This window comes from Calonectris borealis, chromosome 1 (assembly GCF_964195595.1).
Source record: "Calonectris borealis chromosome 1, bCalBor7.hap1.2, whole genome shotgun sequence".
Lineage (NCBI taxonomy): Eukaryota > Metazoa > Chordata > Aves > Procellariiformes > Procellariidae > Calonectris > Calonectris borealis.
Window position 1 is genome coordinate 61,629,364 of NC_134312.1, and position 12,820 is coordinate 61,642,183.

Genomic DNA, 12,820 nt, shown 5'->3' on the forward strand with positions numbered 1-12,820 from the left:
TAAAATCTTGAACATATGTTATCGGTCTGAAGCACTGCTGCAGTTGTGTGCTTTTATGTTTCTCCTTTCTCAAGGAAAACACTTAAATATTTGTACTCATTCCTCTTCCCTTTTTTCAGTGACATCATCTACGCACCTGGATATAGTAAAGAACAGTTTTCAAGCTGCCATTTCTTTTGGCATAAGCCAACATCTACTGATCTCATTTTTCCAGAATTCTTTTATATTTTTGCCCTCCCAATGAGAGCTTTTCCAGTTCTGCTGTAAAACTGAAAAACCTCGCAGCTAATTATTGTCATTTCAATTACCAACAAAAAAAATCCATTAACAGTCTTTTGAGCAGTGAGAGACCTGCATTCTAGGCCTTTTTTATAATATATTGGACTTTGCATTTATTTTCACTTTGCATGGAAGGCATATGAAAATGGATGTCAAAAATTACAAGCCTGCTTGCAGGCTATATCTTTTATGTTTGAGGTGGTAGATGATAATTTAATAGAACATAGTGATTCCCAAAGAGTTAATTACTGTCAGTCCTGTGTTTAAGGAGGTTTGATATCACTACTTTGCCCTTTCCAATTCCTTCCTCATATTGAGCTGGGGGGCGGAAAGGGTAGCTGAATAATGATTATGGCAATATACCACCTATTTACATTTTTTCCACTATGTTAAAAAATTAATGCTAAATTAAAAAATAACAACAGCAACAAAGTGAATTTTCTATCTTTAAAATTCTAGCGACTATTGTAAGATGTTAAATTATTTAACGACGTATTTTACAGTGGACTGAAATAGATTGTTAATTAACTTCAAGATCTGTTTATTATCTCTGACTGTCCAGCTCTGTGTTTGTTTAAAATGGAGAGGAAGGGGTTAGGGAAATGACAAAAGTAGAACTGGAATGTTATAGTAAGCTGAAAAAAATCAAGGAAATATTAACACAAAAACTTTGATTATGACTTTTATATTTCTCTCTTCCTCTGGCAGTTTATACTATTCCACATTATCTCTACAGTAAATTAGTAACATATATATGAACTCTATTTGGCATTTTAACAAGACTTTTTCAGATTGCCTGTAAACTTCAATATTCCTCTTCCCAAAGTGATAAAACAGAATTTATTTGCATTGCAAGCTCTATACAATATTACTGAAGTTCCAATCAGGTAGTTAATTTCATTTTCATCCAATTCTGGTACTTTCATTATTTGATTTTTGTTTTTTCACCACCCATGCCTACCAGCTTCTTTCCTGTCTTCTCCCTACCTGATCTCTCCCCAGCATGTCATTTAATTGAAATATGTATGGGAAATATGTAATTAATATGACATGATCTGCATTAGCAATAGTATGATTTAGTTATTATTGACCAAAAACACGCTATGTAGTAAAACAAAGCACAGTTCCACTGACTATGTAGTTGTTTCTAAAAATCATTAAATTAAGATATTTTAAATAATATGAGTAGCCAGTATTATGATCTGCATTCTCTCTGATTCTCTATGAACAAAGCAGTTCTGGGTTTCTAGACTTAAGAAAACCCAGAAAGTGTTTTATTTTCTTTTATTTTAATTTCCCTGCCTTTAATAGTACAGTTGTTTCTGTTTTTTAAGTAAATACATATTCTTGAAATGTTCTTCAATTAAATTGAACTGGTTCTATTGAAATCCAAGGCAATACTCCCTTTAACTTTAGTGGGGCTAGGATTTCACAGTTATATTTTCATAAAGGTGAGGAAAACTGCACAAATACTTATATTAATCTGGATTCAACTAGAACTTTTAGGCTGGAGTTCAAAAGATCTGAATTAGCTCTGTAGTGAAGAGTCTGTTCTGTGCTTATGAATGGCAGCATCAGAGGAAAATACAAAAAAAAAATTATGCCCTGTAAGTATGTAGGGTACTTCACATAATGCAGCATACAGTATCTGGGCAAGCCAATGTGCATTAATGAAAACCAGTATATTGATTTTAAATGTGTTTTGTATTTGGTGAATGGCCTCTATTGAAGAGGAATACTCTTTTCTTGAAAATTTTACAAAAACAAGTCACACACGAGCACATACCACTATGCTACACGCAGTTACAATCTGGCGTTTGACCAACAAAGAATATCTTAATTGAAAAACACTCCTCCTCTAATACCTCACAAAGGCAGAAGTATTTTTTAACTGTATGAGGCTATGCACTGAGCAGAGTTTCATCCTGTCTTGTCAACCTACAGTAGAATGAGAGCAGCCCTGGAATTGCCAAGCCATCAGTCCTGGCACAGGGCTCTCAGCATTCAAAGGCGGCCTCTGTTCTTCATGTTCTCTCTGAGCCAGTAAAATGCCCTCTAAGGAATTTTCACACCTCCTAACAAAATCTGTGCACACAGTTACGTTAAAGACTCGGGGAATAAACAAACAATAGGAGATTCCCAGAGCTATTACCAAGCAAATAAGTAATTCCAAAATGCAGTCCTTCTTATCCGATGAGGGTCAGGTGTATACTGCTGTGAAGTAACTTTTGTAATGCTTCAGGGCTGTTTGGGGCAATAGAAAACTCAGAATTCAGCAGTGCTCATAATGACTTCCTGCTCACATCAAAACCGTCTTGGGTTTCTCACTAGTGTGAGGATTCTAATGATGGTATGGGCCTCTTCAGTGTGGAAAAATAACTCATGGGGTATACTGTACATTATAGAGAAATAAGGAAGGTTGTGTTTATAGAGAAAATATTGATGCATTTTAAATACTGCTTTTTCTAATAGGAAAGGTTACTTCCGAAATGTAGATCATATAACTGCTAAAGAGACTACATGATTCACGGAAATATGGAAACCAAGGTCCAAACCTGGACAGTTCTGCATGTTCGGTGCTTTTTCATTGTAGCATGAGAAGCAGACTTGCCAGATTCATTGGGATCTGAATGTGGGTGTCACCCGCTCTCTCACTTCCAGGCATGTTGCTGTCTGTGGTCGAAACCTGGCTCCTACCAAGTCATTAGCAGGGATATATCATTTTTGCTTCCAGAAAGCTGAGCTCAAAGTGCTCATGTATGTAGCACGACACGCTGAATTGTGCTACAGCTAGTGCAGGTTGAGCATACCTGAACACTTAATGGTCTGGGTTGCACTCCTCAATCAGACAGCTGACAAACAGCCCGAAATTAGAGCTGTCTTGGTCAAACTGGGGTGTCTGGCAAAGCTACAAAGAAATCAAGAAGACAGTCTGAGGAATTCGGATTTAAACTGTGGGGAAAAGTCCCTTCCCACAAAATTACATCAATATAATCAAATTGATTTAGAAACAACTGCAGTTTTTTACTTAGATGAGGTTTTAGTCTTACATAAATTTATGTTATGCTCTCTGGGTACTTGGATACCATAGTGTAGCTAATACCACTTAGCTACAACGCAAACAACAACAGCAAGAAAGAACTTGCTGTTCAGTGGTTTCTTTGCAGCCAGACGTTGAAGGAAATCTCTTCATGTTTGGAGGAAATAGTGACTTGTTTCCCCTGGACACGATACACACCAGATATGCTACCTGAGAAGACAGTGGAGAAAAATTTCTTTGGAAAAATGTATGTAGACCCTACTTCGAGAGTTCACCAACTACAGAATTCTGGCTGTAGACAATGGAAATTCAGCAAGTAAGTTCAGTGTAGATCTATTATGAGTGCTTTACAGTTACTACTTAGTTTCACATGAAGACATCAAAAGCCATTTAAAATCTGAGAAATGTAATATATCATTTAAAAATTAACTTAATGAAGGGTCAAAACCACTACAAGACCTAAACCATAAATCTGGTGAGAATGATGAGATTAGGACACAGTAGTTTTTAGAGATCCTTAACTGGGGTTTTTCAGTCATAATTAAAAAAAAAAATAAATTTACCTTTGAATTTCATTGATTTATAGGAGTTCTTATGCAGTAATTACCAGATCTTGTCATGGTTACATTATAGGTGAATTTTGGGTCACTATAAGTTTGAGAGTAAAGCAGAATTAAAATACATTTGAAAAGAGGTTACCACAGTTTATTTGCATCTGTGTTTCCTGTCTAAAGTAACAGAATGAAACTATTTTGTAATGCACCTTCACGTGGAAATGATTTAAGGTGAATCAGCAGTACTAGTAACAGGCAGCATATCCTGTCCATCTAAGGCATGCCAAATAAACTCCTAAAAGGTCTTGGTTCTACACACTAAACTTAAAGCAGAATTTTGATAATGCCTGTGTGAAAAAACATATGCAAATATATAACCTAAACTTTTTCTTCCCAGTTTGGTGTTGGGATTCACTAATCACAGCAACTAATGTATAAACTAATATAAACATGAAAGATTTAAATCCGCTTTACAAATATTATGCATTTGAATGTAATACTTTTTATCACTGTGAATTTGACATGCGTTCACTGATGAAATGTGGTCATGCCAGATGAAAGAAACAATAAAAGTATTATAGCATCCTGCAATGTATCATTTAGGCTATAGGAAGCTGAGGCAGTATTAAAAATGTTTGGAAGGAGTTATGTATTTTTATTTAAAATAATAGTTTCATTCTTTTCCCATTTCAGAAGTAATGAGAAATTAATTACATGAGAAAATGCAGATAGTTTTTAGGGATCCCTACTACAGGCAAAAGACCAAAAATAACTTTTCTTTAGCTAAATTTATTTGTATCTAAAGATCTGCAAAGAATGAAAGTAAACTTTGTGCCAAATTACAAAGGAAAAAACTGCTTTGTAGTGTATAATGTTCCCATTTCTAGTCTTGCAATCATAAGATTTGAGCTTTAAATAGTGAGGCTCACTCTTATTTAAGCATTCATATTCAATTTCAGTTTCAATCTGTTATTCATAATTTGAATCAGAAAGTTCAATATCAAGAATTACTCTCTATTTCTGTCCTTTGTTGTACAAAATGGTATGTGTACTTACACTCTTTATTTTCAGAGTCTTCATCATTAGGGTTTGATAAAGACTTCACTCTTGCTCTTTTCCTCCCTCCCTCCCTGTCATTCTTATTGCTATATTCTGCTGCTTCTTAGGACCTTTTTGACAAATGTGACTGATAAGTCTTTTTACCAATACACATTTATAAATAGAAAATATCAGTCATTATTGGATACTTGTTTCATATTTTGTTAGTCTAAAACTGGTGATGTCTTTACTTTCATTTTCCTCAATTTTGATTGTAATTTTTTCCTGAAGAGTAATAACTTAGCATGATCTTCCTTTTAAAATATCAAAAGATCTGGAATGTTGCTTATATTTTTGCAATCCTTGCTCTGGGCTTTTTTTCTTGATCAATGACTATAGAGTGTCTCCCTTTTCTTAGCTATATCTTTTTATGTATATAGATATTTAGGGTTTTTTTTACCTTTCTTAAACCTCAGGCTTATTTAATTCTTCAGGCTGGAAGAATTCCTAGGGCTCTGTTTCATAATTATACTACTACTCATCTCTTTTTTGCAAAAAACACTTCATTGTTCTCTTCCTCTGTGTACTAAATAATTTAAAAATACTAGCTCACATCTCGAACAGTTCTGCATATATTTACAAGCTTTGCTTATCACTTTTCTGCAGCATTTCATGCCAAACAGATAATTTTTGTATTATCTTATTAGGCTTTTCTGTAATGCTGATCCCTTTATTTTTTCCTTCCAAAGCAGCTCATTTTCAATTTGAAGTATGAAGGCTTTCTTCTTCATAGCATGGGTGCAGAGTAGCAGTACACAGCATTTGTACTGCTGTGCCACCTGTGTGATTTTGCTGAAATAAGCAGAGGTCACTAATAAATCCCAGAAAATGTGAAGTGTTGTGCTACTTAAAGTAACAAGTCTTGTGATGTCTTTTGTATGATTTTTCTCTTCTTTTTACCTCTGACAGATCTTTGTGACTGACTTTTCTTGTCACTTTAAATTCAAGGACTGTCTTACTTTCAAAAATCAGCAAACTCATAGTAGGGCTTTTGGTTTTGTGGGTTTTTTTTTTTCCTTCCAAAAATAACAGTTGATTGATGACTTTGATCGCCCCCTTTTAACATTGATAAGAAGTAAAATCTCATTAAAGATTTAAGTCACATTGATCTTGCAACACCAATGACTGTGGCCAAATAAGTAACCGTTTCCAAAGACAGATCTGTATAATTCTTAAATGTTAGTGAGTTTCCAGCCATGCAAATGCATGTTGATAGCATTGTTCCTTCACCAAAATACAGGCTGGTAAACTGCAGTCTCATTCCGCAAGCAGTATGTCCCAACTGTCATCATATACTTTCATAAGCATCAGTTAATATAATATGCTATAACTTTTTTCCTATTACGCAGAGAAGCCAGGTTTGTTATAATTTGTGTTATGTGTTATGCACCTGTAAATTAATATGAGAAGGTTCACTAAACTTCATTTCCAAATTACCCATTTTTCACAATAGTCTAAGTCAGTTATTTTAGGGTGGAAAATATATAGACAAATTAGGGTTTTCGTGTCATGATTTTTAAAAAACAAAAGTGCATACTGTCATTTAAATTAAACTGTGTATGCTATGTCTAATTGGTTGTATCATATAGATGCGTTATAAATTATTCTTGGAACGAATGCTCTCATCTTCTAGTAGAACATACATAACTATTGTTGATGTGGGGCGCTACAGAGTCTTCTGTGTACATCCTGTAGATGTTAATGTACAGTATCTTTTATAAACAGGCCTCTTTTTGTCTCTGTTAGAAGAAGGAGCTGACTCAAAGAATCTGATAGTCTTCCAAAGAAAACATCTGTTTTAAATATATTTGTTTGGATTCCAGTCAGCACACCTAGGACTTGCATAATTAGCTTAGACTACACAGTTCCCTTTTCAGAAGATATGTTTATATAAATAAACCATGCATTTTTCATTAAGCAAATACTCCTCCCTTTCTCTTTTTTTTTTTTTTTTATAAAAATTAGAAAATCTGGCTTGTATTTTAACATATACTTTTGCAAAGCAAAGATTAACTGAGGAACTTTTTCAACACAATTTTTAATATGACATTCATTTTACTGTATTTTGTATTGTGGAGAAGTCTCTTGCAACCATCTTATCAGTATTTCAGTAAATGAGTGCATACATTTATAAAGATGCTTTTGATACCAGTAATTGATCATTTACTAAGTAAAATGTGAATTTTGTACCTTTTACTACTGCATATTGCTTTAAATGTACATAGTAGACTTTTTAAAAATGAATTATGGTAGTAACTGTCTTAAGTTTACCATTCCTAAAGATCTGGTTAACTAAAAATACATAAAATACAGTGTTTATTTCATCTTAAGCAGCTCCTTAGAAGAGACAAGAAGAAATGGAAGCTCAGTTAGTGATCCTTTCTCCATTCATCTCATGCCATGCCACACCGCATGATTCCACTGAACCAGAATCTCTTATCATACAGCTGTACAACATTAAAAGAATTCTTTTCTAAAACTGGATTAATGATTATGCATACCTTTGGTATTAAGATCAAACCTCTTGAATGTTCAGACATTCACAGTTGGGAATGAAATCTTTTATTCTGGGACAAATTCAGCCTGGAGTGACAATTTCATAATATATATTGCAGGTGTGCCTTATTACAGAAGGGCTGAAGTTGGTATTTCATGCATAAAAGTAGCTTGTAGGCCATTTTTTGGAGTTCATACAATCCAGATGAAACTGTTCTTAATCTGACCTGATATTCTTTACATCGCATCTGATTTCAGCTCAGTTCTAGACCTGTGAAAACAAGAGTCACACCTGTGTTGAGTGTTTTCATCTGGGGCAACATCAGTCGGTTCTGAATGATCTCGAAGCCCCACTTATGCTCTGACTGTACGGAATGATGTCTTGTGTGAGACGTGCAGTTGCACATTTGGTTGGAGTTTTTGCTTTTTCTTGCCGTTTTCAGAAGTCCTGAAGCATAGACTGGGCGAAGAATGCTGTCGATGGTTCAATGTGTTCCTTCAACCTGTGCATGTGATTGACTGAGTGAAGTTGGCTAAGTGTCGCTGTCTCTAGTTGTGGGGAGTTTTAGTCTGAAATTAATTCATATTGATTATTTATATTTTTCAAAAGCAGTTGTATACAATAGTGCTAAGTACTAAGGAGACAATAATGTTGGCTGTTGACTTCCTTTCAGTATAACTTAAGTGATAGTAACGCAGATTTTGTTTTTTTGATGTTCTGTAGGTGTTTACTCTGTTATGGATTGCTGACTGGATGGTACACCACTTCTGGAAAAAAGGAAAAGATCCTGACAGTTTTTCTATCCCTTATCTTACTGCACTGGGAGATCTGCTTGGAACTGCCTTATTAGCTATAGGTTTTCATTTTCTGTGGCTCATAGGTGACAGAGATGGTGATGTCGGAGACTAATTATTCCAACGGATGCAATGACTTTTCCTGGAATATTGACAAGACCAATCGTTCCTTGAAGGTCCTCAAAGTGATTGTTCCATTTTGTATAAGTAAATCAAGTTGACGCAGATATAAAACAGCCTTAATGATTTTAGTTTTGTTTGTTTTTTAAAAAATAGTATGGAACTAGGAGGATACTTGAGACCTTTACTCTGAAAACAGGTGGATTGCTGCTAGTTGAAAACATCTGAGTAGACACAATGAAGGGCAGATCAATCCTTCATCAAGTTTTAAATTTTTAAAAGCTCCAGTCTTTTAAAAGAACAGTTCCTTACCTGTATTGTGAACCAGAACAATCTCTAATTGCTTGTTCAGTGGTGATGAAGAAGAGGGTAAGACCCAATCAGTCCTTGCCTTGTCTTTCCCTCCCGGGAACAAAGTGGGTATGTATTTTCATCTTACCACAGAAGTGGTTAGCAGACCTCAGATGAATTCAGTTTCATAGACATTACCTGATTAGTTGATGATATGTTCTTATCTTGCCATTTTGGTGCTGTAACTCTCTGACCATGGCAGACTTGATATCAATAATAACTGTTATGGTGATTTGAACCCTGATTGTCTAAACATTTTGTCACAAGTTTTATTTTATGTATACTAATATGACCACCACCATTTATAAAATTAGACACTTGAAAAGTGTCTGCAGAACTGAGCCCTTTCTCTTTGTGCTAAAAAAAGCAACCTAATTATTTTGCTGTTGTGATTTATTAGAACAAGAGCATAGTAAAGACAAATAATGTGACACTGACCTGATCAATAATAATGGATGAATGATTAAAACTCTTTGTGTTGGAAAGTGTATTTTCATTTAGCAACCGAAAAGATGTTTAACTAACTGATATTAATGGTGTTGTGATGGCCAGTATCCTGATTTAATGAAGTATTTAGAGGTGTTGATTCAAATGTAAATACTGATCCCTGATTAAAACTTGGGGTACGAAAGATTGTGTTTCCTTTTTAGGCACTTAGGAAGTTACATAAACTTCTAAAATTTCAGAGCTATCTATGTCATCCATTTCTAAGCAGAAATCTCTGCTAACAGGATTTCTGCTTTCAAAGTGTGGAACTAATATGGTCAATAAGGAAAATGACTGCTTCTAAATGATTTCTCTTATTTGTATACCTCAATATTTTGAATAATACATTGATCATGAGGACTCTGGTTGCCACTTTGAAAAAATGAACTAATTGCTCTGTTTTAAACTCTAGTGGCAGTTCCTCACAGCATATGTTTTTGAAGACATATAGCATACATCCTAGATGCATAATTAAATAAATAACTCATATTTTAAATGTTGTGATTGAAAGTTTTAAATTTTGAGATTTAAATTAGACAACTAAATCCATATCTCAGCATATGTTGTAATCCTGTAAACATTAGTCATGTGATTTATGCATATAAATCCTCCCTTTTAATTTGATGGACCTACTCAGATGAATTAAATTAATTATGTGGATAAGTGTTAAAGGGAATTCTATAGGTGTCGGTCACCTTAAACTCTGTGGAAGTTGAAAGTGTTTGCAATTCTGAAAATTAAACCAGCTATTCAGTGCCTACGCATGGATTTAGATGCCTGACTTTTAGCTCCCTCATTTAAACACTTTTATTTAAGCTTTTTCTTACAGTTATGATAATATAGTTGTTTGAATGAATCATATGTATTTTGTCTTTTATTACGTGAGAGAAAGATGAAATCTTTCTAACTTCAGGTTCTCTGACTTTTCTTAGTTTGTATTAATGTTATTTAAAATAGTTTCTTGTATGTAGCATTGTGGGAAATACGCCTATTAAATTGTTTAAAATGGACTAGATGTAACTCATTTTTAAGTTTTTTTTTCAATAATATTTATTTTTGGTACAGATGTAGATGCAAATTTTTTTTATTGTGATAGAACTGCCATCTGAATCAACTAAGCTGCCATTTCAAGCACTTTTTTCATTAGAGTTACTGAATTTTAAGGTGGTTTTAAATGAATTGCAAGATTCTTACAAATTAAAATTTCTTGAGATACTTGTGATCTGTGCTTCTCTGATGCGTGAGGGCATTGTAGTATTTAGCCATGGCAGTATCCTTAGTGTGTTAAATATTTTCCCAGTAAATAAGCAACAACGGTTGGTACAGTCTGCTGACAAATGGGTGAGCGTTTAGATTGCAGAATTGGGGAAGAAATGTTAAATGGGACAAATTCAGTGAAATTTGAAAAGGGGAAATATGTTGACATATTGGAATAATCTGGGCATGGAAACAATAAGTGATGGAAAAGTGTAATGGGAAAATCTGGTACTTCAAGAGGAGGCAAGTTCATTGCATGGTTGAGAGAGCAAAATCCATATTGTGGGAAATAAAGAGGTGCAAACGTTCCCACAGAGTTCATTATGAGAGGCAGGAGCAAACAGAAGGAAGTTATCTGGAGAAAAGAATAAAAAGGCACAGCCAAACTTGTTTCTCAGGAAGGGAAGAAAAATATAACCTGTGTTGAAAGGAATTGGTGAAGTGGTGGAAAAAGAGATACTTCGGGGAATGGTGGAAGAGAGAAAAAAAGGAATGCTCTCAGTAGGATAAGGTTAAAGAGGAGTTTGAGTGGGGAAAGATGTATGACTGATTGATAAAGCAGAGAAAATCTTGGCATCTGGAAGAGCAAGGAGTAAATAATCTATGATGTGGAAAGGGCTTTGATTCCTTTGAGGAAGGGGCATTTTAAAAACTTACTCTGCTACCTATTGTTATGAAGGTAAAAAGCTCTTACCACCAAGTTGCTGGGGCAATTTTCTTCTACTGCATGAGGATAATACGGGGAAGGCGCAAAAGAGTTCTTGAACACCAGAGAATTTATCGTCTGCTCAAAAGCTGTACTCCACCAATTTTAGCTCTAGTCAAGTCAACCTCTCCACAGTATTCTACCAACTTGATTTTTTTAAACGTATCCCAGTAACAGTCAATTACTTCATGTATGTGTCTGTAAGAAATGTTACCAAAAATTCTATTAGAGACAAATTGTGTGCTTTTTGTACTGCTAAAAGCATACAGTTGAAAGGGACCCCCTGGGATGTTATTCTCTTTCTTGTTATCAAAGCAGCCATATTTTATAACCTTGGAGATAAAAGGATCACTCTTTGTATTAAAACTCATTAAGTTTTTTTATCCCCTCGCTAGAAGATTCTTTCGTACCTTCCTTTATAATTTCTAGCCCAACTAAGGCTATGGCTGATTCACACCTATTTGCTTTTGTGTCAGCATGTAGCATTTTTTTATTTGACCCTTGCTCAAATTTGACTCGGCTCATTCACCTCATTTAAGCTGCAGGTCATCTTAAAGCTCCTCCTGCAACTTCTTGTACCATTTTCATTCTGCTGCTGAGCTGGACCAGCCAGAAGCTCCGGTTGCTTTGCCTTTATGAGTTACTGTCTGTTACCCGATGCTGAGTAACTGTCGGAGTGCTCTGGCTTGGCCATACTTACCATCTACTCTTTTTTTTCTCTACTTCAGAAATCTCTCTAGGATAAAGAGAAGTAGGGGCAGGTTATTTGACATGTGTATCATTTGCCATTCTGAAGAAATTTGTGACCATCTCAATTGTTCTACCAGCATGCATGAAAGGGGACAATTTCATTTGTTTAACTACAATTAAATGCAGCTTTAAAATTTGGAGTCAGAAGCATGTCATACCATAGGTGGTTCATTTTCTTTTTCTGTGTAATGCTTTGAAATGATCTTTGCATTCTAGTGAGTTTCTGAATGACTCCATCTTGTTTTTAGAGTCATTATATAGCCAGGATAGTTCCACAGCTTTATTACGCTGTTTGATATAGGGGAGTATTCTTCTTTTAACATATTTAGATCAATATTTTGAGTTTTATAGCATCACTGTACATCTTGCCTTAGTCTGTGATGTTTAAATTTGCCATACCCTCTTCCACTACCATATTTAATGTATTAATTTCATTGGGGCTTTTAGAATGCTAACGAGAAACTGGCAAGCAGCAAATTAATTTAAGTTCTTTTTACAATTTGCCTACTAAATTAGACTTTTCTTATACAAAGATTAAAACCGCATGAGGATTAAGGCTTTGTAAATACAGAATCGTTTGCAGAATCAGGACTCAAAATAAGAGCTATCATCTTTTTAATGGATTTGCTATTTCACTTCAGTTCTGAGCATCACGAAATCTCTCTTAAGTCCAAGAATAACCCAGAATACACACATCGGGAAACAGTAGTATAAGCGCTGTGTGAAGTGAAGGGTTTGAAATTCCTTATTATTATTATGGTAAAATTGCTATTGCAAAGGAGATAGTCTCTTTAGAGGTGCAGAAAATGGCAATAGGATATGGTAATTGAATTATAACCTGCTTTAAACAGAGTAAGCCGATGTTTGAAAACAGTACCAAAGGTACTG

At 34.7% G+C, this 12,820-nt stretch overlaps 1 protein-coding gene across 2 annotated transcripts in view; it reads left to right on the top strand.

Moving 5' to 3' along the window:
* The window catches only part of SLC41A2 (solute carrier family 41 member 2), a 57,236-nt gene extending 47,007 nt beyond the window's left edge, over positions 1–10,229 (top strand). For both annotated transcript variants that reach the window (XM_075157208.1, XM_075157215.1), the window contains one exon: positions 8,192–10,229. In XM_075157208.1, the coding sequence (XP_075013309.1) occupies positions 8,192–8,377 (186 nt within the window). In that variant the 3' untranslated portion in view covers positions 8,378–10,229. The remainder of the gene's footprint in view (positions 1–8,191) is intronic.
* Positions 10,230–12,820: the final 2,591 nt, after the last annotated feature.